The sequence below is a fragment of the Halichoerus grypus genome, chromosome 2 (genome assembly GCF_964656455.1).
Source record: "Halichoerus grypus chromosome 2, mHalGry1.hap1.1, whole genome shotgun sequence".
In the NCBI taxonomy this organism is placed as follows: domain Eukaryota; kingdom Metazoa; phylum Chordata; class Mammalia; order Carnivora; family Phocidae; genus Halichoerus; species Halichoerus grypus.
The window spans coordinates 153,489,696-153,516,066 of NC_135713.1; the positions used below are offsets into that span (position 1 = coordinate 153,489,696).

The following is a 26,371-nucleotide window of genomic DNA, read 5'->3' on the forward strand; positions in this document are numbered from 1 at the left end:
ACAGGGGGCCTGTGGACCAAGCCCAGCAGGGGAGACTGAGCACTTCCACAGCCCAGGGGGTGGGACCACAGCTCTTAAAGCCACAGATCTCCTCTGTAGGCACAGAGACCCTCGCAGCAGGAATCCATTCACACCAGTCACCCTTGGAGACTGCTATTTATGCTAAAGAAATTTATCCCACTCCATTGTATGTTTCTTGTCCAGAGTTCTCTTGGATCCCTTGTTTACGGCCTTAGTCCTATATTGTGAGCAGTGGAATGGACAGGCCATTTAAGAGGGCAGGGTGCCTAATGATGGGTCTGTTAGCTTTGCAGTCAGTCTTTCCTTTGTGAACCAAACCCAATTTGGGTGCATTTGCTTAAAAAAAAAAAGAAAAAGAAAAAAAAAAAAGAAAGCAAAAACCTCATTTAAGGTTGAAGAAATGTTGTGTTCCATCCCTTTTACTGGGGGGGTGGGGAACCCACCACTGGAAGAAACCAAAAACTCTAATATTTATAATCCATTCATTTGGGTGAAATACATAGGTATTCAACTATTTCAGGTGTAGGTGCAAATATTGCTGCTATAGCTCCTACCGATTGGGAGGATCTTAAAACATAGGGGGCCTTTTCATCACTAGAGGGATGCTAATTTTTATCTTGCAAAAAGTAAGGAGAAGCCCCTACTGAAATGTTTTCTTTTGAGGCAGAACTTAAACGTAAGCTACTGCTTTCATGAATTCTGTGAGCCAAATCCTTATAAATCCTTTGAGTTGACAGATCAATTATTCCTTCTAACAGCTAATGAACTAATAACCCTTGGAAATTTTTCCTTCCCTGGGTTTAAAATAGGAAAAAAAAAAAGACTTTAGGAGGGAGGGAAAAAAAATCAATGAAAGACTGCATAGCAATAAAAACAATGAAATTCATTATAGCTTTTTAAAGAGAGCTGTATTTTGTTCGAGAGCTATGAGTTTTAAATTAAAACCACGTCGCAGAACCTCGTATTTTATAGAACACCATAAATATTCTAATCTCATATTGTGTCCTGTCCAGGGAAGGGAATGAGAAAGGAAAGGGGAGAAGGAGAAAGGGACAGGCACAGGGGAAGGACGGCAACAAGAAGGTGCTATGGTCGGTTCTCTGGGAACCACTAGAGTGTGGGTCCCGCTCCTGGCTGGGGAGCACTGTGCTCCTTCCTTCCTGCAGTGCAGTTCTTGGAAGTGAAAGACGAAGTGTTAAAGGGAGCGAGCGGTCCTTTTTCTACAACAGTAGCAACTCTGGACGATGGTGCCCCGAGAGAGCCGTGTCTAGCCCAGGGGACACCACACGGCGTCCGCTCTGAGCTCCTGATGAGCAGTGGACATGGTGTGGAGAAAGGGCGATTCAGAGAGTCAGAAGGCCTCAGCAGGAATCACAGCCTCGTTTGCTTTAACTGTCAAATGGGGATGATTATAATTGTGAGCAGGAAATAAAATGAAATAACACTGATAGATCAGAAATCATTTGTATGGCTTTACGGAGGCCCCAAGACCCACCTGAGGACCTAAGGACAAACCAAGGCCGGCTTCGTGGGCGTGTAACCTGAGCGGTGAGTGGCACAGACCCCGTGCGCAGGAGGCCGCCATGCTTGGTCGATGCTCCGCTGTGGCCCTCTGGACATTTTTCATCAATTCTGAATGAGGGGCCCTGCATTTCCATCTTTCACTGGGCCCCACAAAGTACGTAAATCGTCTTGGGTAAAGCTGCCCAGTTCAGCGAGAGGAGCCAGAGATGTCCATCTGTGGCAAATGACTCCCAGCAGAGCTGAGTGGACACGAGCTCGGTTTTCAGCTGCTCAGCATCTGAATCCACTCGTATATTTGAGGACTTCCTTGCTACCTGAGTTTTGGCAGGAGGCAGGGCCAAAAGGGCCAAATGCTGGCACTCCCCCACCCCACCCCCGCCAGCTAGTGGGCAGCCACTCGGGTGCCAGGACTGAGGACCGTGGAACATTCATTTTGGTGGTGGTGGCAGCGAGGACATCCTCCAGGAGCATCAGTGGGAGCCCCCCGAGCTACGGCCCCTGGGGTCTGGCACTGGAAGGGCTGGCCAATGCAGGGCACTCAGCAGGTGCGGCGATGAGATCCTCACCAGAACGTTCTGTGGTGGGGTGGTGGCCACTGCTGGTTTCTCTCCATGTTGTAGCCTGATCCACCAGCCTTCTCGGTGATTTATTTTTCAAACTACTCAACACGCTTGCAGTAAATTCCTTTTGCACTTAAGTGACCAGAGATGGTTTCTGTTGCTTACGGTGGCGTTTTTTCAGATATAAAGCTGGACTCTGTGTGGAGTTTCTACCCTGATATCCCCTCAGCTGACGGACAGCAAAGGAATCCTGTGTCCTGAGGCAGAACCTGTTGGGCCATATCCCCCTGGGGACAGGCCTGAGTGCTGGCGCGTGCCCACATGGAAGGGCACTTGGAGGTCATCTGGTCCACACCCTTTCCGAAAGTAGGAATCCTTCTGGAATAATTCAGAGTCCAAATAAGATGCAAATTAAGATGCTCCAGATAACTAGAGGGTATGCTACGCAGAAAGCCTCTGTCATAGGTGACAAACCTTAAGGCTGTCCAGCTCCCAGGTACGCCCTGTCAGGCCAGTGGTCCCCTTAGGGCTTGTGAGGCTATCCCCAACTATCAAGTTGTCAACGATGAAGTCCAGGGGACCTTCACATCACTCATGGGCAGAAGATGGAAGGCCATGCCTTTGAGTATGTAATTAGGATGGTGGCTCACTCAGTTCCTGATGCATTTCCAGAGCGTGATGGGGTTTAGGTGCTCTGGGGTTATGAAACTAGGGACCACCAGGGAAGGATCCCCCTGTGGATATCATGGCCACAGAAAAAACCGTAAGCGTCAAACAGGATGATGCTGTTTCTGGCATCTGGATCATGATGCTACGGGGCAGTTTCTTTTCCTTCTAGAGGCATGTTCTATCAAGGACCACAATATTCTACGTTTTGCCAAAGGCTGGGAGACTTGGCGAAGAGTTTGGACGAGCTCATTTTCCAACACCTGAACTGAACTTCTGGCTGAAATGAAATCACTGAAGGTTGGCGTTACATATGTGTCTCCAGTGCCACTTGGCTGCCTGGGTGAGTGACCCTGGTGGCGGGACAGGGCCATTAGCCTGTGACAGCAGAAAGACCCAATCATGAGAAGCCTCCCTAGAAAGTCTAAGACGGGCCCACCCCGCTCGGACAGAGCCGGGGCAGACAGCCCAGCACAGGGCACCGGGACAGGGTTGGCCCAGCGCTGTCGGCGATCAGAGATGAAGGATGAAGGCAGTCATCATTTATGTACGAGGGAAGAGGACTGGATCTCATGAAGTCCATAACGTGGAGGGCAGGGAGGGGGATCAGAGGGTGCAGGCAGACAAGGGGCCAGGGCTGGGGTCACCAGGCGGCAGCAGACCCCCGAGGGCACCTGCTCCTGCGACAGAGGGTGCAGCCGGCCACGGGCAGAAGGAAGGTGAAGGCCTGCAGGCCCACCCCCCCCACCACCACCGCCCGCTCGCAGGGAGGGGCAGGCCGAGGAGCAGGTACCCCGGGAGGTCCCGCAGCTTCAAAGGGAAAGGAAGAGAGCCGGGCAGGGGGAGAGAGGGAACCGGGAGCCTCTCCGAAGGCTTTCCAGAGTGAGTAAAGTACTCATACCCGGGGCTTTATTTGAATTTATCACCTCTTATTAGTGTCTTTTGAAATGCGAATTAGCTGATTAACCACTGCTCACAGCCTTCCCACTGTTCTTTATTCTCCCGCATTCAGCAACTTTGTTCTAAATAGGGTAGGCCACAGTAGCCCACCAGGGGGAAATTATTCTCAAGGTTACGAGAACAGTGACCACAGCAAACTTGGTCCCCGGGCTGGGTGGAAGCAAGGTGGGGGTGAGACTGTGCCCCAGGCCGGGCTCGAGCCGTCCCCGGTTTCCATGCAAAGGGCTCGGGGTGAGCCCCTCGGCCCGTCCGGATGCTTTGGGAATAGGCCACTGGAAAACAGACAGCCTCTCTCGTACCCCCCCCACCCCCACTTTTTTGTTTACTAATATTCATTTTATAAAAGGTTCATTAGTTCTAGGTCCCTCCGGAATGTCCTTGCACTTGCTGGAGCTTTCTGTTTGGGCCGGGGGCTCACATTTAGGAACAACAAGGGATGACCTCTGGCAGAGCTTGGTCCGCGCTTGCTCCTGTCTCCAGTTTGGCAACACGACACAAAGGCGCTGTGGCTGTATACACTTTCCAGGCTGAGCCCCTATTCAGCGGGGGCTGCAGCTTGCGCGTAATGGGCCCCCTACAGACAAAGCCAGCAAGTTTCTTAATTAAGTCTAAGTGAAAGACAGATCCCGCTTACATCTTCAGAGAACCTTCCTTCAGAACTTCAAAAACACCCAAGAGACTGCCCTATCAAATCCAGGCACGAATAACTCGTGAACAATTTTTTTTTTTTCTCTTTTTAAATACAGAAAGCCAAGCCTCCGGCGCCAACTCCTCGGCCCCTCTCACTTTCCCTGCAATTTTAGACATGCCTCTGGTTTCTAAAACAGGAAACAAAGGGACTTCTTGTGTGTTGGAGGAACCCTCGGAGGGTCTGCATTTTATCCCGGCCTTCCCCAAAGCACCGCACTGTCTAAAGAGCCCTTTAACTGGTTTGGTCTCATTATCATTTCCACGAGGTATCAAAGGGTGTGCTCCACACCAGCATGGGTACGTGTATCACAGAAGGACAAACCCGAGTATGGGAGGATGGCAAAAAAATTAATTATTAGCTAATTACCTTTGCAAAAATGTGATTTTCACCGCCCACCTCCCCCCCGCAACGCACCCGCTTCTCCCCTGGTCTCAGCAACCCCTCTCTCTCAGACAGACCTTTCTGTTTTCTGGGCTTTGCTGTGATAATGTTCTTTGCAAACAGAAACCAATTATTCTGCAGCAGTAAGTCACCAGGAGTATGAATTGCTTTAATTTTTCCCCCTTTTAGCAGCTGCCCAGGGTGGGTTGGGAGGGGGGCCGCAATAATGAAGCTGGAATGAATACGAAAGCAGCACTAAGGCCGGGTGTCCTGCAGGGAAAATGATGTTCAAAAATAAAAGTGCGTGGTTTTTTTTTTCCGTTGCGAAAAAGCTAATCAATGAGTCAGACGTTTCCAAAAAAAAAAAAAAAAAAAAAAAGCGCTTTCCGTTCTGAATCTGCCTCGCCAAGGCCGCCTCCCCCAGTGGGTCCTGTGCACCTGACTAGCTTGTAAAAATGTCACCTCACCGTTAAAGTGCTAAACACGCCCTGTTTTTCCGCGCCTGTTCTCTTCTCCCTAACCCCCCCCCCGCCTCCTTTTGCCTTTTTCCTTCTGCAATTCTTTGCTTTCTCATTAGAAATGCCCAGCAACGTCCGGCAGACAAAGACACGACCAACAAAGTGTATGGAAAGGGGGAAAAAAAATTAAAAAGGAAAAAAGTGCAGAGGAATTCTTCATTCACTGATCTCTAGAATACATTAATATCTGAAACTGTTGGCACAGCCCGGAGGACTAGCGCAGCGAACAATGCGAGCAATGATTCGAAGTCTGGGATCTTCAAATAAAGCCCAGCGCTGTGTCACGGCCACCAGGAAGGAGAAGAAAGGCGATATTAGCTGACCTTCATTTTGTTGTCTCTTCAGACCTGACTGCTGGACCCCTGTTTGCCTGTTACTAGGATTTCTTGGCTCAAAAATTTTAGCATTTCCCAGGCAATACAAGAGTCAGTTTATTAGGTAAATAAACCAGGCCTTGAGCAGTGTTTTCTGCTTCATAATGGGGCCTGGGTGAATGGGAATGAGGGCTGGGCTGGAGTCAGAGAGAATGACTAAGAACTAGAGGCGATCTCATCATTTTTCCCTTCGTCCAGAGCACCAGTGGACTACGAGGGCAGATTTTAACAAATCGTCGAATCAGTGTGCTGGCTTTCTGGGTAACTTAGCCAACCAACATCAGCCACAAAGTCGGCAATGAAGGTAAGGCTCACGGAAGCCAAGAGCAAACGTGGCAAGGGTCTGCCCCTAGAGATCTAGATCTTCGATGGCATTTCACTTACCCCGAGTTTATGAGCAACTGGAGACCATTTTATAACCCATTCAAAAGGAGCTAATCGTATCAGATTGCGTTCATCTGTCATAATTACTTAAACGCGCTCAGGTTATCCACACTGCTCTCTGGTGACTATCCTGACGCTGTTAATAAAGTAAGTGATGCAGACCCGGATTTTTTTTTTTTTTTTTTTTCAGAGCCTTTGGATCCAGAGGGCCTACCAGCTGTTTAGACTATCACAATATGAGTAATTCTTACATTTTTGTGTCTGTCTACAGTTTACTGCCTCGCCTCCCCCCTCCCCTCCCCCGCAACAGAAGCTCATCGAGAGAGCAAGGACTGGCCTCTCTTCACCCAGCACAGCACCCAGCACCCAAGACAACAAGGCCAGCCTGCCGAAGGAGGCCAGGCTCTTTCTGGCCCGCCTTTGAGAAGACAGGCCACATCTTTCAAAGCTTTCGGCTGCCCCACCCAATAGGAAGACGAGGCAACATTTCCTTTTGTGCAGTATTTCCCCACTGCAAAAGGGCCTATGACTTTACGTCTGCGGTGGTTCTGAACTTCCAAGTTAAACTATATCTTAACATAAATACTAGAAACGTCCACTCTGCTTAAAGCAGGACGTCATGGAAAAGGATAGAATACACACACTTTTCAAAAAGTTAGTCATTGGAGGCACTGTCTTGGAAACGCCGTAAGGACAGAAATTTCTCAGACTCCAGGAATGAGAAAGGCAAATTACGTGGTCTATGAGATATGATCCCCAAAACGTTTTAAAAAGGTAACGCATGTAGACGTATTCTTCTGTGTGTGCCCAAAAAGAGACTGGAAAGATCCACCCAAAGCGTTAATAGTGATTATCTGTAGGTGGTGGATTTTTATTTTATCTCCTGTTCTCTACTTTACCACTTTTCTACAGTAAACCTATTCTGTTTAAAATAACAAACCTTCAATAAGCTTTTGTGTAAGAAAATATGTTAGTAAATGAGCAAGGTGTCTACCTCAAGAGTTTTGAAAAATAAATTGTGGTTCACGTAATACAACAGGAACCCAAGTGCTGTGTTTTATATGCACTGATGTAGGCATGCACACCCCCCCAAATCACACACGTGTGCTCCCTGCAAATACACGCCTGACAGCTAAGTAGAAACACTGTGTGTGTGTGTGGGGGGGTGTCTGTGGCTATTTATTTATTCTCGAGTTTATTGAGATAAAATGCCAAAGGAGCCCGGAGGAAGTCTCCCTCCCAGCTTGAAGCAACCTGGTTTCACATTTCTGGGTTTTAAAGGAGATTATATTCAAGGATGCTCAATTACTTTGAATAGGTGTGACATTCCAGGCTGATGGGTATTCATACCTGTCAACAGCTGTGCATTAGCATTTCAAAACCCTTCTAACGCGACTTAGGAACTTTTGCAGTCTGAGGATTCAGCACCCCGCGGGAAAGCAAAGGCTGAGCGCGAGCCTGGTGGAAACCCTTTCAGGGAGGGAGCAGTAACCAAAAGGAATCTTCCAGACCCAACTGCCCACCACAGCTTCCCAGACCTACGGGTCCGACATTCCCGTGTCAGGAGTTAGGAATTAGAACGTTGCCTTAAAGTTGTCATTGGGTGCTTGCTTACGGGGCGGGGTGGGGCGGGGGTGGGGTAGTGACTGTCCCTGGGGAGAAAGCATAGGGTGATGTGGGACATTTGTGACAGTTACTCCCCGGCTTCCCCCCGCCCCCTTTACCATCACTTGTTCTGTTACACGGTTCCTACAAGGCCCGGGCCGGAAACGGGAGGGGGGAAGCGGAGTTCACAAGTCTGTACTACTTCCAACCACAGTGTTGTCTTGAGGATGTCACTTTAATGTGATAGGGAAGTAGGCAGGGACCGATCCCGGGTACCTGCGGGCTTCCCAACGGAGAGCCTTCAGACAACGCCTAAGACGGCTGGAAAGACATTTCTGAGACACGTCATCCCTTCATGGGCATGCAAAAACCATCTTGAGGGTTCCTCGGGAAAAACACACACCCATCCATGCGTCCATTTATTTATTTAAAAAGCTTGGTCCTGATATTTTTGCCTTCCGCTTCCCTGAGTCTCCTCCCGAGAATCTACTGTTCTATTGAATTTGAACTGTGACATTCTCTCTGCTGATGAGCTCCTTGCTCAGACTAGCTTCTCCACACCTGGAACTTTGGCCTCGGATTTCTTGTCACTTTTAGGCACTTCCCTTGACAGGACCGTGTGAGTGAACAGATGAGCTCTCTCTCTCTCTTTTAAACAATCTGTGCTTATGAGGACCCTCTGTAATAGTTGTGCGTGTCTGTATATACACACAGACACATCTACACCTTTAAAACATAGTGGGTATACATTTCCTATCATCCATATTATGTCAGTGGGTCAATTTCTTTTTAAACCCTCTTTCTTTTTTTTTTTTTTTTTAAAGATTTAATTTATTTATTTGATAGAGACACAGCAAGAGAGGGAACACAATCAGGGGGAGTGGGAGAGGGAGAAGCAGGCTTCCCGCTGAGCAGGGAGCCCGACGCGGGGCTCGATCCCAGGACCCTGGGACCATAACCTGAGCCGAAGGCAGACGCTTAACGACTGAGCCACCCAGGCGCCCCTTAAACCCTCTTTCTCGAGGTGGCTTAGTCAGTTAAGCCTCTGCCTTCAGCTGCGGTCATGATCCCAGGGTCCCGGGATCAAGTCCCACATCGGGCTCCTTGCTCAGCAGGGAGTCTGCTTCTCCCTCTGCCTCTGCTCCTTCCCCTGCATGTACTCTCTCCTTCAAATAAATAAATAAAATCTTAAAAAAATAAATAAACCCTCTTTCTCCACCAGTATTCAATCAGAGCTATTATTATTACCTAATACAGACCGGGGGGGATGGGGGGAAGGGAGTCAAGGCTCAAATCAGCCAGAAGAAGGAATCTAGAATATCTAAGAGAACCACAGACAGGTCAAGTTCAAATGATCACAAAAGCGTAAGAATATAACACTCCCATTGAAAAAAGAAGCTGGGGCGTACGAAAATTAAAGAGAAAAAAAGCTGTTTCCCAGACTACAAAACACTGATTAAGGTGTGGGAGAAAAAGAGCTCATCAGTATTTCAAAGAAGGGTGCTGCCAGTCTAATTTCTGCAGCCACTGGGGCGGGAGGCCAGCCACTCAAAAACCCAAGGGATGGCTCACGGTCCCCTCCCTTCCCCTGCCTCTTCCCAACCCCATCTGCTTCTCCTTCCGTGTGACTGTTCACTTTCCACCAGGAATTTCACTTCTTCTGAGCCCCTCCCTCTTTTTTGTTACTTGTTTTATTTACCGATAGGGTTTTCAAGCCCTTTACTCTTAATTTTTCAAGTGCAGTGTAATAATTCAAGCGTATAACCACTCCCTGAATATGAGGGCTGGAGTTCCTAAAAACCCCCACTGCTGGAGAGAATTCAGTTCTAGAACTTCAAATGTTACTGGGGAAATGGGTGTTTAAATGAACCTTAACACGCTCCTATAAAAGAGAACATAAAAGACAGAACTCTGAATACTGAGATGATGGGGGGGGGTGCTCTACATACTGGAGATAAGTAATACCTAGCACCAACGAGAACTCCCCATTTGCCAAACCCGCTCACAAGACCTTTTGGAATGTTCCTCTCATCCAGGTGCTAGCCCATGCATTCTGATACTCTGATACGTATGCTGAACAACACTGTTTCCTCCTGTGCTTGTCCCTCTCTCCAAGTGCTGAATCCGCTAATTTGATGCTCTAGGGTTGGTTGATGCTGCCTCCCAGCTTCCAGGCCATCCAGGGACCGGGCATGGGGTACCTAGAGTGCTCAAGGTGCTTTGATGACAACCATTACCCACTCCCATCTTTCCTTCCATTGTCCTTCCCCCTCGCCCCTTCTTCATTCATTCAATACTTACTAAGGGCCCACCATGCCAAGGCACTGTGCTAAATGGTGGTTCTCCTTTTATGCTGTGAATTGTTTGAGTCCAGGGACCAGGTCTGTTTTGTCTTTAGAACTCTGCCCAGAGGACAGCATGGAAAAGGTGCCCTGGAAACTCCTCCTGAATGAATGAACAAGAGACAGCCCCCGCTCTTGGGAGGCTAAGGGCCCAGTGAGGGACACAGGCAAACGGTCAGTCCATGACCGAGGATGAGCATCTTGTAGGCGTCCATCGTAAGCCAGACCTGGGGACTCAGGAAGACTTCCTGGTGTAGTGGATCTGAACTTGAACGTTAGGGTCCTCTGGAACACGTCAACATCCCAGTGTACTACCCTCCAGAGGAATTAAATCAGAATTTACATGGGTGGGAAATCCAGGCATCCAGGAGCCTTTGAATCTGCATTTTACAGAGATTCCCGGGTGCTATGTATGAGCTACTCTGGGGGATGTGCCCTTTATACTGAATCCTGAAGGACTAAAAAGCGAGCAAAGCCAGGGAAATAAAGGGTAATGCCAACTAGGTCAGGACAGCTAGATCAGAGTCCCTAGGGGGTACAGGGGAGTGTTGGGGGACTAGACCCTTCTAGGCTACGGGAACCATGCTATGGAGTCTGGACTTTATTCTGAGGCCCAGGGTGCCACTGAAGGGTTTTTAAGCTGGGGAGCCACTTGCTCGGATCCCCTGAAGACACACTGCTCCCCCCAACGTCAGTGCTTCCGTTCATTCCATTCCCTTGGCTGAAGTGCTCTCCTCATTTCACGCCATCAAAATCCCACCCATCTTTTCTGCACTAACTCAAATGCCTTCCAGGTCCTGAGGCCGGAAAGGAGCTCTGCACTCCTCATTTCACGCCATCAAAATCCCACCCATCTTTTCTGCACTAACTCAAATGCCTTCCAGGTCCTGAGGCCGGAAACTTCGGTGGCACGTGGGGTGGACCACCAAGTGGCCTTACACAGCTGCTCTATTCTTGCTGTTATATTCTGTCTGCCATCATATCTCTCCGGCTTCTAGACCAAGGCTTTTCAAAGAATCTTTTCCAAGCATCACCTAATTCAGGACATCCGAGGGTGCTGATTCGATGACAGAACCCAAGACTCCCTGAATCGGTTTCACTGTGTGGGGCCCAGATGTCTGCATTCAAGGACTCCATGAGGGCCCTAGCTAGAGACTCAGGCTTGGCTCCCCAAGATCCGAGGCATCTCAGAAATCCTAGTGTCGACACTTCATCTCTGCGTACAACCGTGGCCAGGCAGATGAGCAAATGAAGTGTTTTCCCTTTTTCCCTGGACCCATCCGTGATTAAGTAACGAATCAAGGTGCTCCCGAAAACAAACCAAGAAAGCTTATGGGAACTTAATGAAATACGGTAGAAACGTACTTCCTCACTCCTGATTTGTATTCAGTCTGCTGGTCTATGCTCAGAAAAGGCTTTTCCACAAGAGCCTGGAATGGGTCTGGTTTTTAAGATGCACAAGACTGGAATCAAACTTCCCCACAGAGGTGAGGGAAGGACCCACAGAGATATCAGGTAGCTTTGAAAGCACTGGAGAAATATTCCTCTTAATTACTATTAACTTTCTAGATCGGTCATTTAGGACCTAAGGAACACTAACACAATTCTTCCTTGTATCACTGTGCTTGTGATGTTTCTGTGTCCTTCTTGCTAGATTTTTTTTAAGATTTTATTTATTTAGAAGAGAGAGCGAGCGAGCAAGAGAGCATAAGTAGGGTGAGGGGGCAGAGGGAGAAGCAGACTCCCCGCTGAGCAGGGAGCCCGATGCAGGACTCCATCTCAGGACCCTGAGATCATGACCTGAGCCTCAGGCAGCCGCTTAAGGGACTGAGCCACCCAGGCGCCTCCCCTCCCACTAGATTTGAAGCAACTTGCAGGCGGGACGTTGGCCCACGCACCCCGGGGACCCTCCCGACAGCTCAGCATCACTGAGGGGACTCAATACAAGTGTGATGAATGAATGAAAGATGACTGTCACAGAGGCCCAAATGCTATAAAGAAGAGTTCATTTGGAATCTGCACCTGCGTAGGAATTCCCCGAACACCTGCGGAGGCCAGAGCCTCCTGTTTTCTCAGCCTATCAAAGAGGGAAGCTGCTTCATTCCCTCCCTCCCTCCCTCCCATGACCTTTCATTCATCTGCCGGGAAAGGGCTGTGATCTTCCCCAACATACTGACACTCTCAGCATGTAACAGTGCTGCCCCCCATCCCCCCACCAAAGAGACCTGCCCTTTAATGTCAATCTGGTAAAATTCCACGTAAAAGTTTGTTTCACTGGAACATTTTCACAAATGAAAACAACAAGGACATAGTAAAGGCATCCGGTTTTACTGGTTTAAGGTGGGGAGGCTGTCTTACTGAAGTCATCTGCAAACGGAAAGAGGGACAAAACACTGCCCTATTTTACTCCTGTCATCTGAATCCCAAATTCAATTCCTGAATTTCCAGACCACCTCCTTTTCGAGATCCCAAACCCATTCGGAAAAGCAGAATTCTTACCCTATTTGGTATTTGCCCACGGAATGAATTGCTATTTCATAGCCACGGTGCACATACCGTAGTCTTTTTCTTTTTTAATATTTTATTTATTTTTTAAATTTTATTATGTTATGTTAATCACCATACATTACATCATTAGTTTTTGATGTAGTGTTCCATGATTCATTGTTTGTGTATAACACCCAGTGCTCCATGCAGAACGTGCCCTCTTTAATACCTATCACCAGGCTAACCCATCCTCCCACCCCCTCCCCTCTAGAACCCTCAGTTTGTTTCTCAGAGTCCATAGTCTCTCATGGTTCGTCTCCCCCTTCGATTTCCCCCACTTCATTCTCCCCCTTCCTACTTCTTTTTTTTTTCTTAACATATAATGTATTATTTGTTTCAGGGGTACAGATCTGTGATTCAGCAGTCTGGCACAATTCACAGCGCTCACCATAGCACATACCCTCCCCAGTGTCCATCACCCAGCCACCCCATCCCTCCCACCCTACCCCCCACTCCAGCAACCTTCAGTTTGTTTCCTGAGATTAAGAATTCCTCATATCAGTGAGGTCATATGATATATGTCTTTCTCTGATTGACTTTTCGCTCAGCATAATACCCTCCAGTTGCATCCACGTCGTTGTAAATGGCAAGATTTCGGGTTTGTTTTGATGGCTGCCTAATATTCCATTGTATATATATACCACATCTTCTTTATCCATTCATCTGTTGATGGACATCTTGGCTCTTTAATATTTTATTTTTAAGTAATCTCTACCCCCAACGAGGGGCTGGAACTCACGACCCTGAAATCAAGGGTCGCATGCTTCACCCCCAGAGCCAGCCGGGAGCCCTGCATGTAGTAGTCTTTAAGTTGTAATTGCAAGGGATGATGTTTCTCTGGGAGGGGCCACCTTTAAAGTATGATGTGAAAAAATGTAAATTAAGCCATTTCACATGGAAATGAAGATTTGTGGCCTTCCTGGAAAAATCAAGGTGGACCCACATGGCTATGGGGCAGCAATCACCCCCGGGGGCTGAGCCCTTCAAGGGAGGGACTCTCCCTACCAGGCTCGCTGGCTCCTGCACCTGCCTGACTTGGCTGCCTTCTGGTGACCACAGAGGAGGAGGCAAGGCTCCTCTCCCAAAGATACTTAAATTTGTGTATCGTTTTTTTAAGATTTTATTTATTTGAGAGAGCGAGAAAACAAGCAGCGGGGAGGGGCAGAGAGAGAAGCAGTCTCCCCGCTGAGCAGGGAGCCCGATACAGGTCTCGATCCCAGGACCCTGAGATCATGACCTGAGCCGAAGGCAGACGCTTCACCAACTGAGCCACGCAGGCGCCCCTGTTTGTGTATTGTTAATAAAGAGTAAAAATACATGCTTGCAAAGAGGGAAAATGGAGTGTTGGTCACAATAAGACCCAACGATTAAGTGGAGTTGAGGAAGACTGGAACGGAACGGCCACCAAGGGAAGGCCACCAGTGTGAGCAAGTGCTGGGCAGCAGAAGCAGACGAGGGGGCTGGAGACCACCTGTTTGGCAGGAGGGCAGGGTTCCCACAGGGGGAAAGGAAGAAGGTGGCAGACGGGAGAAAGGGTAGAGGGGCTGCACAGGGCCTTAGATCCAGAGCCAAGGGCTGTGGGCTGTGGGCTGTGTTCTAGGGGCGGGCTAGATCTGGCAGGTCTACGGCCAGCACCTTGACAAAGGACAGTGGGGTTTCGGAGTAATCAAGTGGGTGGCCTTATGGGAGATGCACGGGAGAAAAGTGGGACCAGAAACGGGGACACTGGGGAGCCTCTCGGGAAGGGACAGTAGCAGCAGCCAGCCTGCTTGAGTGGTGGAAACAGGAACGCAGAGGGAGAGGCTGGGTGTGGGTGCTGGGTGTGCGAGAACCACCCTGGCCTGCGGAGCAGAGGCATGAGGCACAGACGGGGAGGTGGGGGGGGGGGGGGAAGAGGGAAAGGAAGGACTGGGAAGGTCATGCCACACACAAGTACCTGAGAGGGGTACACTGTTTTGGCTTCAAGTGTCTAAAGGTTGTGGGTGTGGGATGTGTGTCTGGGTGGTGGTGGGAGGGGGGCAGTTGTAAGTGAGGAATTTGGTCTGAGACCCAGTTAAGTGTCAGGAAATGACCGGCCATCCTACAAGACAAATGTGCAGACCAGGGGCGCACACACAGGGAGCCACTGAGTGGTGAGGACAACTGGGACCAAGAGATGGCCTTGCTTTCTGAGAACGAAGAGCAGATGACATCTGTACCACCGAACCAGAGGCCTTTCTGCTCCAAATAGTGGAGATCTCATTCTTCCCCAGGTTAGCCTTAGAAACCAAACCAAACTGCTGCCCTGCATACTCCCAACCACTCCAAGTTTTTACTGAGCCCTTGGCGTGATGGATGGGGCTCAGTTTACCCAGAGATAGTAAAATCAGAGGAAGGGGGTGAAGTTCAGCCGTTCCCTCTACACCTACGAGCAAAATAGCCACAACGAAGCCAACATCTATTTAAACCGGCAAACTGATCATTTTAACTGTTTTTCTCTTAAAAAATAAAAATAAAAAAATAAACTCACATTTTAAGCCCTACCCTTGCTTCTCAAAGCCTCTCTAATAAAGAACCCCAAAGTGAAAGATGCCAAAATAATCCTAGACCTTAAAGAGGCCTTGATTTATCATTTCACAACCGGTTCCCATGCACCCCACCTCCCGCTTTCCATTTTTTTCCGAACTTGACTATAAATTCTGCCTTCAGAGCAGGGGAGGCAGGCGTGGTGGTGATGGATGGTGGGCCAGGGGCTGGGGAAGGCGAAGTGCAGCTCCCGACTGGGAACAGACAGGCATGCACGCTGGCCAAACCTGGCTTGCAGCTTTCTCCCAGAATGTTCTAGTTCCGACTCAATGGGCCAGCAGCCCTCCCTCCGCCAGGCCCTCCCCATCTGCCAGCCCACGGCTCTCTTCGGCTTCTAGCTCCTTGCTATGCCCACTCCTGCCCCGCGGATGATGCTTCCACTCCTGTTTCATCTTGGTTTAGGTGTTTTTTTTTTTTGAAAAATACCAGGTTAATCAATCCTACTAATTAAAAAATAAAGTTCACCTGTGTTCCCTTAACTTCTTAAAATTTTTTTCTTTCTTTCTTTTTTTTTTTTAGAGCAGATGAAAATACGCAAGTCACGAACAATGAGGCCCAAGCACAAGAACTGATTAATAGTACGGTGAGTTAAGTTACAAAACATAAAAGAGCTTAAGGCAAAGTTAATCTACCTTGTTCACGTGCCGGGGTTTCTGCTACAGAGGTGTAGGGCTCTTCCTTGCGTTTATCTGGAGGTTCCATAAGCAAAGGGGGCATTTCCCATTTCATTTGGGGAAGGGAGAGCTGGGCCTGCCCATGACCGGGAGGCTCCAGGTAAATGGGGAAGTCCGGCCCTCTGTCTTTGATGCCCAACTGATTTATTTCTTTTTGTGCTCTGTTCCCACCGCCTGGTTCTGCCCTTCCCAGCACCCAGACACCCCATGCCACTGCCCCTGCCTACCAAGACCCACAGTGTCATACCTCATCCACCCCACCTCCCACCACGGTATAAAATGATTTCTCATCAAACTCCAATTTCCTTAATATGGATGATTTCCTGGTGATATATATTTTTTAAATCAAATTATGCTACTCTGAAAGGTAAACTCTTCGGCCTCTCCACTACCCCCGCCCCCCCATATTCAGCCTTTGCGTCTGTATTAGTAATCTGTTGACTTCAATCACTGGTCATAACTTGGCAGCCAGACAGCCAGGTCCAGTTGGCAGTGATGTTTTCACTTGGGCAGAATTTTAAAGATTGGCAAATTTGACATAAAATCGGGTTTCTCTACTCCTCCAAAGAGAAAGGAGAGGAGAGGCGGCAGCTGATCTGGCAGCCCGGGGCCCCCAATTCCAGATGGCAGAGACTCCTGGTGCCTGAGGCGCAGCCATCTTGTCTGGATGGGCACGTGACGTACTCGCCTCCCCCACATGCTGACTACCTGGTCTGCGGCTCTCATGTTCTTTACCTGACTGGCATTTGAATTTGTGAGCCCTGGCCTACCTGACTCTAAACGACCACACAGAGAAATACAGAATTTCATGGAAGTGAGGAGAAGACATATTTCAAGGTATGGGTCCTTCCTAGCCTTTGGCTACAGATCTGGCCGTCTGCAAAGCCCTAACCCAAACATCCCTATTTTTCATTTCTCATTGATTCAGGAAATCTAGAAACAAGTCACTGTTGGTTGCTTCGCTATGAAGACCAAGAAAAGGAATCACAATACAGGAAGGGGATTCCTTAGGGGACCATGGGAGGCACTCATTATCGGGGGGTTTCTCTCCTTTGCCCTCAGTAGCCCTCTTCCCTCTCCTCCTGGCTCATCTCCCACATTTCCTTCCTTTCCCTGTCCTCCCCGGCCCTCCCCATCTCGCCCTCGACCAGCCATGTGTTACCACGGGAACACAGATCTCTCCGTGGTCTGCGGGGCCATTCCACTTAACCCCAACCCTCAAGGCTCTGGCGTGTCATGGAAAGTTAAGAACTTCTGAGAGGTACCATGGGAAGAAAAAGTTCAGCAACACGATGGCCACAAACCACGAGCACTGGCCACATCTGGTCACTGTTCTTTACAAAACTCGAAAACTTTATCAAACACTCGATGGGGGGCCTTCCAGCCTATGCAAATCTAAGGGCTGATTTCACATGCACCCAAATCAAGTATTTTAGGGAAAAGCAAACAAACTCAGAAACCGGGAGGCCAGGAAGCCAACAGTCTCCCTGGAGCTTCTAACTTGCTGACTGGCAGTAGTCAGTCACCAGACAAGAGCCACACTGAGTCAGATCCAGTGTTCTATCCTTGCCACTTTTATGACAGTGACAAGGAGGGACATACTCAGAAAGAAATGCCTCTCCTCGTTAGCTAGATGTCAAAAGCTAGATGTGCCCCCAACTTAACTTAGTTTACTTGGAGAACCTACTGTCATTCTGTATGGAACTGTTTAGGACTTTTAAACCAGGAACCCCCAGCCTTCCCAAGTTGCTTATGGTGCTTGAAACCACAGGACCCTAGAGAAATTAGTCTTTATAACAATTAAGTCCTTATCTTTAATGGTTTTTTAAAAATTGCCTTTAAATACAGGTAACGTAAAATTTACCATTTTAACGTGCAAGTCCATTGTCATTAATTACATCCACAATGTTGTACAACCAATGCTACTACCTTATTGCAGAGCTTCTTTGACATCCCAAAAGGAAAACTCATACCCACTAAGGAACGTCTCCCCATTCTTCCCAACCCCTAACTCCTGGCAACCACTGATCTGCCCTCTGTCTCTATGGATTTGCCTATTCTAGACATTTCATGTAAATGGAATCACACAAGATGTGGTCTTTTGATTCTGGCTTCTTTCACTTTAATAGAATGTTTCAAAGTTCATCCATATTGTAGCATGTACCCATTCCTTTTCATGTACTCATTCCTTTTCTGGTTGAATAGTATACCACTGTAGGGTATGTGTGCAAGTTTTTGCAATATGATTGATGGTGGCTGGAGACTATGTGGCCGCAAGCTACCAAACTTTCTTTTTGATGGTCCTAGATACTTGAGTATTAGACCAAATCCAAGTGTACCCTATCTGTACCATTTACAATCTAATAAATGTTCTATGCCTACCAAATCTCACCTTTCCAGGCTGACAAGTCCTTAAAAATAGTTTGAAGACACAGAAAATCCTCACCCACATGACTTCAGTTGCCTTTCAAATAAATCCAATTCAGAGCCAATCATCTCGCCTATTGCTAGGAATCAGAGTGACAGATCCAGTCAGAAGACCTCAAGAAGTTCAAGGTCTAGCAAGAAGATAAACACCCAAACAATTTCACCACAGTGGGATGACTTTCAGGATGGAAATCTAAACTGTGATGAGTTAAGTCCACAAAGCATTCCACCTGAGGGAGCACATAAGCTTAGTATGTGGGCAGGTTATGCTTCGGTTCCCCATCTTACCTTCTTGCTGGCCAGGGTCTTCAGAGAAAAGCCTGTAATGAGAGAGGTGTTGCTTTCCTGAGTAGCTGGAGCCTTATGATCCTGTATGCGTAGCATACACCAGGTTTGCCTAATGTACCACCTTGCTCACACTAAAGTGCATTCATCTTTAAAGGTCTTCCTATGGTTTAAACCAGATTTGAAAGGGTATATTAGCGATACACCTAGAAACTTCACTAGCTATTCATTCCCTCCTTAGAAAACATATTAAAATGTGAACTAAGACAGCAATCCATGGGAAACTTCCCTGTTTACATTTTCTTTCCCCTCCCCAATGTTTTAATTTTGAAAGATTTAGAACCTACAAAAAGTAGAAAAAAAATACTACAGGGGCGCCTGGGTGGCTCAGTCATTAAACGTCTGCCTTCGGCTCAGGTCATGATCCCAGGGTCGCGGGATCGAGCCCCGCATCCGGCTCCCTGCTCAGCGGGAAGCCTGCTTCTCCCTCTCCCACTCCTCCTGCTTGTGTTCCCTCTCTCGCTGTGTCTGTCAAATAAATAAATAAATCTTAAAAAAAAAAATACTACAGAGAGCACCTGTATACCCCTCACCGAGACACCAAGTAACACTGGTGAACAATTGGTCACATTTAATTATCTAATAAGTAAATAATAATTAGTGTATCTATTCTCTCTGTATTTGTATTATATGTGTGTGTGTGTTTTGCTGAGGTTTTGGAAAGCAAGCAGCAAACACATGACACTTCATTCCCAAAAGCTTTAGCATGCATCTTTTAAGAACAAGGACATTCTCCAAGAGAGCACAAAATTACTGTTATAACCCAAAATTTTAACATTGACACAGTAACTTTATCTAATACACGGTCCATATTCAAATGCCCCTCAAGGTCCCAATAATGTTCTTTCAGCTGTGTTTTTGATCCAGAACCCAATAGAAACCACAAGGTGCATCTTCTGTCCCCTTTAATCTACAACAGTTATTCCATCTTTCTCTTTCTTCCATGACAATGACACTTTCAAAGGGTCTAAGATGTTTTCACATAGATCGTCCACCAATCTGCACTCTTCTCATTATTTCTCTTGATCAGATCTGAGTTAATAATATGACATAAATGCGATGGAGTATTTACTTCCCACTGCGTCACACTTGGAGCCATGTAATGCTAAGTTGTCTCCAATGCTGGTGATGCTAGGTGCTCACTTCATTCAAGTATCTTTCCTCCTTTATAATTAATAAATAAACTGTGGGGTCATAATTTGAGATTGTGAATATCCCGCTTTCCATAACCTTTTTACGTAATAGTTCAGCATCCATTGATGATTCTGAAACAATTGTACTAGCAGTTGCAAAATGGTGATTTTATAATTTTATTCTTTTTCTACATTTATTAGGTGGCAAGAAGACCCTCTCCCCAGCATCACTTCTGCCTTTTTTGATTATTGATGATTATTGATGTGGACTCATGAATGCATTTTTTAAACCCAGTGTTTATTACCATCATTATTTTGATTGCTTCAATTGCCCCAAATCTGACCACTGGGTGTCCCTTTAAGGCAGCTCCTATATTCTTTTGATTTGCCTTCATCATTGTTTGTGCATTTCCTTGACTTCTGACACAAGATATTCTAGGCTTGACTTATATTTCTCTGCCTTAGACCTAGAATTAGCTGTTTCTGCAAGGAGCCTTGGTTCCTTTTCATGGTAAACAGTATTTAGAAACCAAGATCTGGGTGCTAATTGCGCTCACTGCTACTGGAATATCATGGCTTCTAGGCTCTTTCACTGGTTAAAAGCAGAGATTTATTACTCTTTAATCATGAGTCCACAATGATACTTAGAATTCAAATCTAATACCAAAGAGTTCGTTCTTACTTTTCCCATTTGCTATTTGTATCTCCCCAGTTTTTAAGTGCATTGCTATACTTACTCACTTACTCTCTCCTACTAACACACAAAGTAGATTCAGAATTACTCTACTTGGGAATGCAAGCTGGTGCACCCACTCTGGAAAACAGTATGGAGGTTCCTCAAAAAGTTGAAAATAGAGCTACCCTAAGACCCAGCAATTGCACTACTGGGTATTTATCTCAAAGATACAAATGTAGTGATCCGAAGGGGTATGTACACCCCAATGTTTATAGCAGCAATGTCCACAATAGCCAAACTATGGAAAGAGCCAAGATGTCCATCAACAGATGAATGGATAAAGAAGATGTGGTCTATATATACAATGGAATATTATGCAGCCATCAAAACCCCCCAAATATTGCCATTTGCAACAACGTAGATGGAATTAGAGGGTATTGTGCTAAGCGAAATAAGTCAATCAGAGAAAGACAATTATCATATGATCTCACTGATATGAGGAATTTGAGAAACAAGACAGAGGACAATAGGGGAAGGGAGGGAAAAATGAAACACGATGAAACCAGAGAGGGAGACAAACCATAAGAGACTCTTAATCTCAGGAAACAAACTGGGGGTTGCTGGAGTGGAGGGGGGTGGGAGGGATGGGGTGGCTGGGTGATGGACATTGGGGAAGGTATGTGCTATGGTGAGCACTGTGAATTGTGTAAGACTGATGAATCACAGACCTGTACCCCTGAAACAAATAATACATTATATGTTAATTAAAAAACAAAACAAAACAAAACAACCAGAATTACTCTATTAATACCATTCCCAACAACAAACCTACTTAGTAGAGCCTGAGATTTCTGCAGTTCATCATTTTGGGACTATTCAACTAAGGGTATACAAAGAACTCTATTCAAAAGTTACTTGAATTCTTTTTTACTTAATAAACTCTATATTTTTAATTAATAGATTTGTTTGCCATTTAGAAGCTTATCCTTTAAGACAATAGAACCTACAGACCTAAAGACCTCAACATTAAAGAAAAATGACTGTATCAAAATTATTTATGCCACAAACTAAAAAATTCAAATAATTCTAAAAAAGGCTTACTTTAAAAAAAAGGCAATATCTGTCTCCCCCTTCTGACTACTCCATCATTAGTCCCCACAATTTTTTTTTAGTCCATAATTTAAAATCATGTGCTTAGACCATAATCTCTAAATTCCATCAATTTTAGATATTACCTAGTCATTTCCTCTTTCATTGTAGGAGGATTTAGTTCTTTTAAACTCCACCTCTTCTCTTTCCCATCTACCGTACACTTAGATCATACATTTAGGTTATTTTAACAACTAATGTCTAAATTATTATGGCTATGTACACATTCACTCATAAGTAATGCATTATAACTATGTTTCCTTTTTTTGGTATTACCTTTTGTTTTCCTGGAGTTAATAACTGCCTTTCTTTTTCAATTGCTTAGATTCCCAGCTACCAAATCTCACACTCTCCAACAGCCTCTCAGTGTATTTTTTCATCTAGGAAAACATAGCATTCTATTTTCCCCCTGACCTCTAAATCTATTCTGAAATGGTGATTCTCTTGGGTCTGTTGCAAAGTTGATATCCCAGGTCTTCCCACTGCTATCATCCAGGGAATGCTCTTTTACTTCTCTCCTTTATTCCTGGCATCAGAGATCCCCTTTCTAGAGTTACTTTCTCATTTAAGGAAAGTACATCTGCCAGGAGCTTCCTGCAATACTTCACTGCCATCCACTGTTTTTCATGAGATATTGGATGCCATTCTGATTTCAGATCCTTTGAACATTCTCTCCCCCTACCCTCTTGTGCCCCCTTCTACTTACTCTGGGAAACTTAAAGGAATTCCTCTTTATCCATATGTTTTGAAATTTCATTATGCTGTGCCTTGACATGGGTCTTTTTTTTCATTTATTAAGCTGGGTATCTAGTAGATTCCTTCAAGATGGTCACTCCTGTCCCTCTGTTCTAGGGAAATTTCTTGCATTCTTTCCTTTGAAAATTTCCTTGCCCCTATTTTCTCATTGTGACATTCCTACTGTTCGGATCTTGGACTGATCCTTTAATTTTTATATCCTCCCTTGTCTTTGGTTCTAACTTCTGGAAAGTTTCTTCAACTTTACTTTCCAATCTCTAAAACTACAGGGGGTGGCCCATGGTCCTTTCTGTTTGTCACTTTTTTCACAGATAACTTCTCACAGTTCTTTCTTTCACAAAGAGATACAAAGGAAATAACTGAAGGATATAAGCCAATCTAATTATAAGACATTAAGTCCAACTGTTGTACGTTTGTTCATATCTATTATTATTTAATACGGTAGGTCCACTTGCCAAGCAGCGGAAACGGTATCATTTCTTCCAGCAGCTCAATGTGACAGCAACACTATTTTTTCTGTTAATGACAATGTATACATTGTCTGAAAGTCTGAGATTCATATGGCTAGGGATGAACAGCTGTAACCAGTTTTCTAGAATACATATAAACCTTTTTCCAGTTCAATAGGTCCATGAGGAACTTCCCAATTCTGAAAGAAACATGAAAAGCTGGGAAAACACCTGAGACGATTTCAGTGAGATAGATGTATAGAACATCTCAATGGTCCCCATGTAAAGAGCTTATGGGCCAGGAATTACCTGTTGTCTCTTAGCACTATACCTGCCCTTCTTTGCTCTGTTCTGTCATGCTGGAATTTGCAAACCACCTTTCCCAGGTTCCCTTGCCAGCTAGCTTCCTATTACATTCTGCCAATATTAGGTACGAGAAAGAGTTCAGAAAGCAAGAAGGATGGAAGCTGCTCTTCTTCCTCTCTTTCCCCATCTGCTTCTAGCAGTGTCTCTGCAAGTTTCTAAATTCCCTCAGTGATCCCAGCTGCAGCCACGGTGGCCTCTCTCGTGGTCCCAGAGCCAGCAAGGCAGCTCTCCTCTGGTCTGGTGTCATCTAACCATGGTCCTGCTGTTCCAGCACTGGCCAGGCAGCAGTCCTGGGAGGGCAGCAGTGACTATGCACCTGTGCTCTAGAACACGCTTCCACACCTTCCTTCTCCCATGTCTACGAGTGGTAGCTGCCTCACACAGGTACTCATGTCTGGATTACTCACCCTCTTTTTTTTATTCTCTCAGTCCTTCCGACAGTGTTGCAACTAGTTCTCTGTATTACGTCTCCTCTGGGTGAAATACCTAGTACGGTTACCCTTTTTACGGATTGGCCAGTGACTGGTAGAGCCTCCCTGAGGGATTAAAAGAGTTTTTGTAAGCAGCTACCCATCTTCATTACCAGAAAGAGCTAAGGGCACGAAGCCTCATCTATGGTTATGATTGCAAAAGTACAATCTAACTTTATTATTTAGATAAAGTCAGACGACTCTAGAAGATGGCAAAGCAAACCCTCATGCGAATTCCTACGTGAAAGAGGATATCCACCACTTTCCAAACTAAGTAGCCAGACGCATGACAGGCCCTTCTCCATAAAGTCTGACTGATACCAAAATGGTTGGCATACTGCTAAGATGACCAAAGAATAAAACCCCAAACACCTTTTATGAGGAGATAAAAATGAGTTGGGAGAAAGTGGCTTCAGTCTTCAATTTGGCAAAAACACAGTCATGCGGGATCACTCAGGTACTAATTCACTAGCTTCAACACACTTTAAAATGAGTCATGGATATGGCAAGAAAATGTATACAAAAGATATTTTTACAAAGTAAGCTGTACAGTATATCATAAAGATATGATACAATAACATTTTTAAAAATGTACTTCTTGACTATTCCTGTCTTCTATTCGGTAGCACACTTCCAGATGGTTCCATGCTCCATGACGCAGCGAGGAGAGAAAGTGGCTGGCTGGGACACACAGAACAGAGCAGAGGAGGACAGGGCTTTGCAGAAGCTGGCTGAGAGGGCAGGAAGAGGCTGAGGAGGGAAGCCTTTGAAAGGCATATTCTTTACTGAGATAATGAATAGAGAAGAGCAGTGGGGAGAGGAAGACCAGAAGTCTAAGAGTTTTCCTGAAAGAAAACAGGAAAGAAGAAGAAAAAGGCCTAGAAAGAGAGGAGAGAGGAGAGTACAGAGCGCACAGGGAGAGCCCAGCACCCAGAGCCAGGGATGCATCTTCAAGAGTGATGGGTTAGGGTTCCACTGCTTGTCACGGTCCAGAGCCCATTAAGGCAAGCCCCTTGGGGGATTCTCCTGCTTCAGGCCTGTGAGCTCAGAGGAACCTACTTAGAATGACACTTGACCCTTGAACCAAGAGGGGTTAGAGGCGCTGACCCCCATGCTATTGAAAATCCGTGTATAACTTTTGATTCCCCCAAAATGTAACTATCAACAGCCTGCTGACCGGAAGCCTTGCTGATAACTGTCCATTAACACACGTTCTGTATGTTGTATGTATTCTATACTGTATTCTTACAGTAAAGGAAGCTAGAGGGAAGAAAATGTTATTTAACAAAATCATGAGGAAGAGAGAATACATTTACAGGACTACACTGCATTTATTGAAAGACAAAATCTATGTATGAGTGGACCTGCACAGTTCAAGCCCAGGTTGTTCGAGGGTCAAGTGTGTTTATGACATCCTCCCACCAGACCTCAGGAGCTTGAGCCCGACTTGGAACATCAGCATGGAGAAGAAGACATAGTACCGCCTGTGGGAGTTAATACCCGCAAAATAAACCCATCAGCCCAGGGAGGAAAGGTTGAACAGAGAGCCTCAAATCTGTAGGCACAAGTTCTCCAAAGGGCTCCTTATTACTTTCCATCACCTACAAACCCGACAGTGTTCCAGGCATTTGGCAATGCCAGAGGCCCTGATTTGGCTTCTTTGAAATGAGCAGTGCAGATAAACAAGTTTGTATGTTGCTCGGACAGAAAAAACTCAGTAAAACTACCAGGTTCATTCTGAGCGTTCCTGGTATCATCAGTAGTAATTTGATCTTTTTCCAAAAAAACAAAAACAAAAACAAAAAACCCATGTAATATGCGCCTTTAAATACCTAAATCTTCTAATTTGCCACAGGTGAGTTGTTACGTTCAGCTCTGCGAGCATCAGAACAGCCACAGGACAAAGAGAAGCTCCTTCCAGATGGCTCTCCTTTCCCTCTCCCTTCACATATAAAATTGTATCACAATTATAGTCTCCATTTTGCAAAGTGCTTAGAAATATTTACTTAGTACTGACAGGCTAAAAGGGCTCTTGTTCTGAAAAATTTGCCTAAGGTCTAGAATTTTCGCCACCTGGCAATAAAGGTGCTTTGGGTGGGGGGAGGTGGTGAGGGAAGAATATTTAAAGTCCAGCACATCTGGCTATTAAATTGATTGGAGCCAGCACATGCTACCAAAAATATAAGACACAGCTAAGAAATACTTAAGGAAGGAGGAAAACCACAGAAGCCGCTCCAGATCACATTATAAAACAGGAAGAAAGAGAAGCAGAGTTGAAAAGACAGGGAGAAGAGACGTAAATTTGGATCACAAAGAGGATGACCGTTGTTTGGAAGGACTGGAAGTTTAACTTTGCTAAGGAAGGCACGGTGAAAAAACAGACTCGATGTCACAGTTAAGGTGAGCCTGCTTCCTGACCAAAGTGAAAAAGCACGTGCCCCAACTCTTAGAGGCTTCATTACCTGTAAACAAAATGGAAGTCAGAGCAGCAAGGTGGGCCAAAAGGCATCCCTGATTTATCAAGGATAAATATGCTAAGAGTCACGTTACTGAAATTATATGAATAAGTGTAATGCCAGAGGGCTGATGACAGGAAGAGGGAAGTCTCTGTAAATCAAACATTCCAGGCAGAAAACTCTCCTTTCAGGTTTCAGAAATAAACTGCCAATACTTAGGATATAGGGATGTATCAGTGATCAGGTAACTGTGCTTTCCCAATATTAATAGGAATGACAAAAATAAGATATGGCAACAATAAAGCTTAATTCCCCTACATTTATTTGTGAGA

The 26,371-nt window shown here is 46.0% G+C and overlaps 1 protein-coding gene across 2 annotated transcripts in view; it reads right to left on the minus strand.

Annotated features, from left to right (window-relative positions):
- The window catches only part of STX8 (syntaxin 8), a 244,844-nt gene that overhangs the window by 54,390 nt on the left and 164,083 nt on the right, over positions 1–26,371 (minus strand). Inside the window, exon 8 of one of the 2 annotated variants that reach the window (XM_036085744.2) lies at positions 18,528–18,559. The exons of the other annotated variant lie outside the window; for it this stretch is intronic. Coding sequence (XP_035941637.1) covers positions 18,528–18,559 — 32 coding nt within the window. The remainder of the gene's footprint in view (positions 1–18,527; positions 18,560–26,371) is intronic. 2 annotated transcript variants of the gene reach the window in all.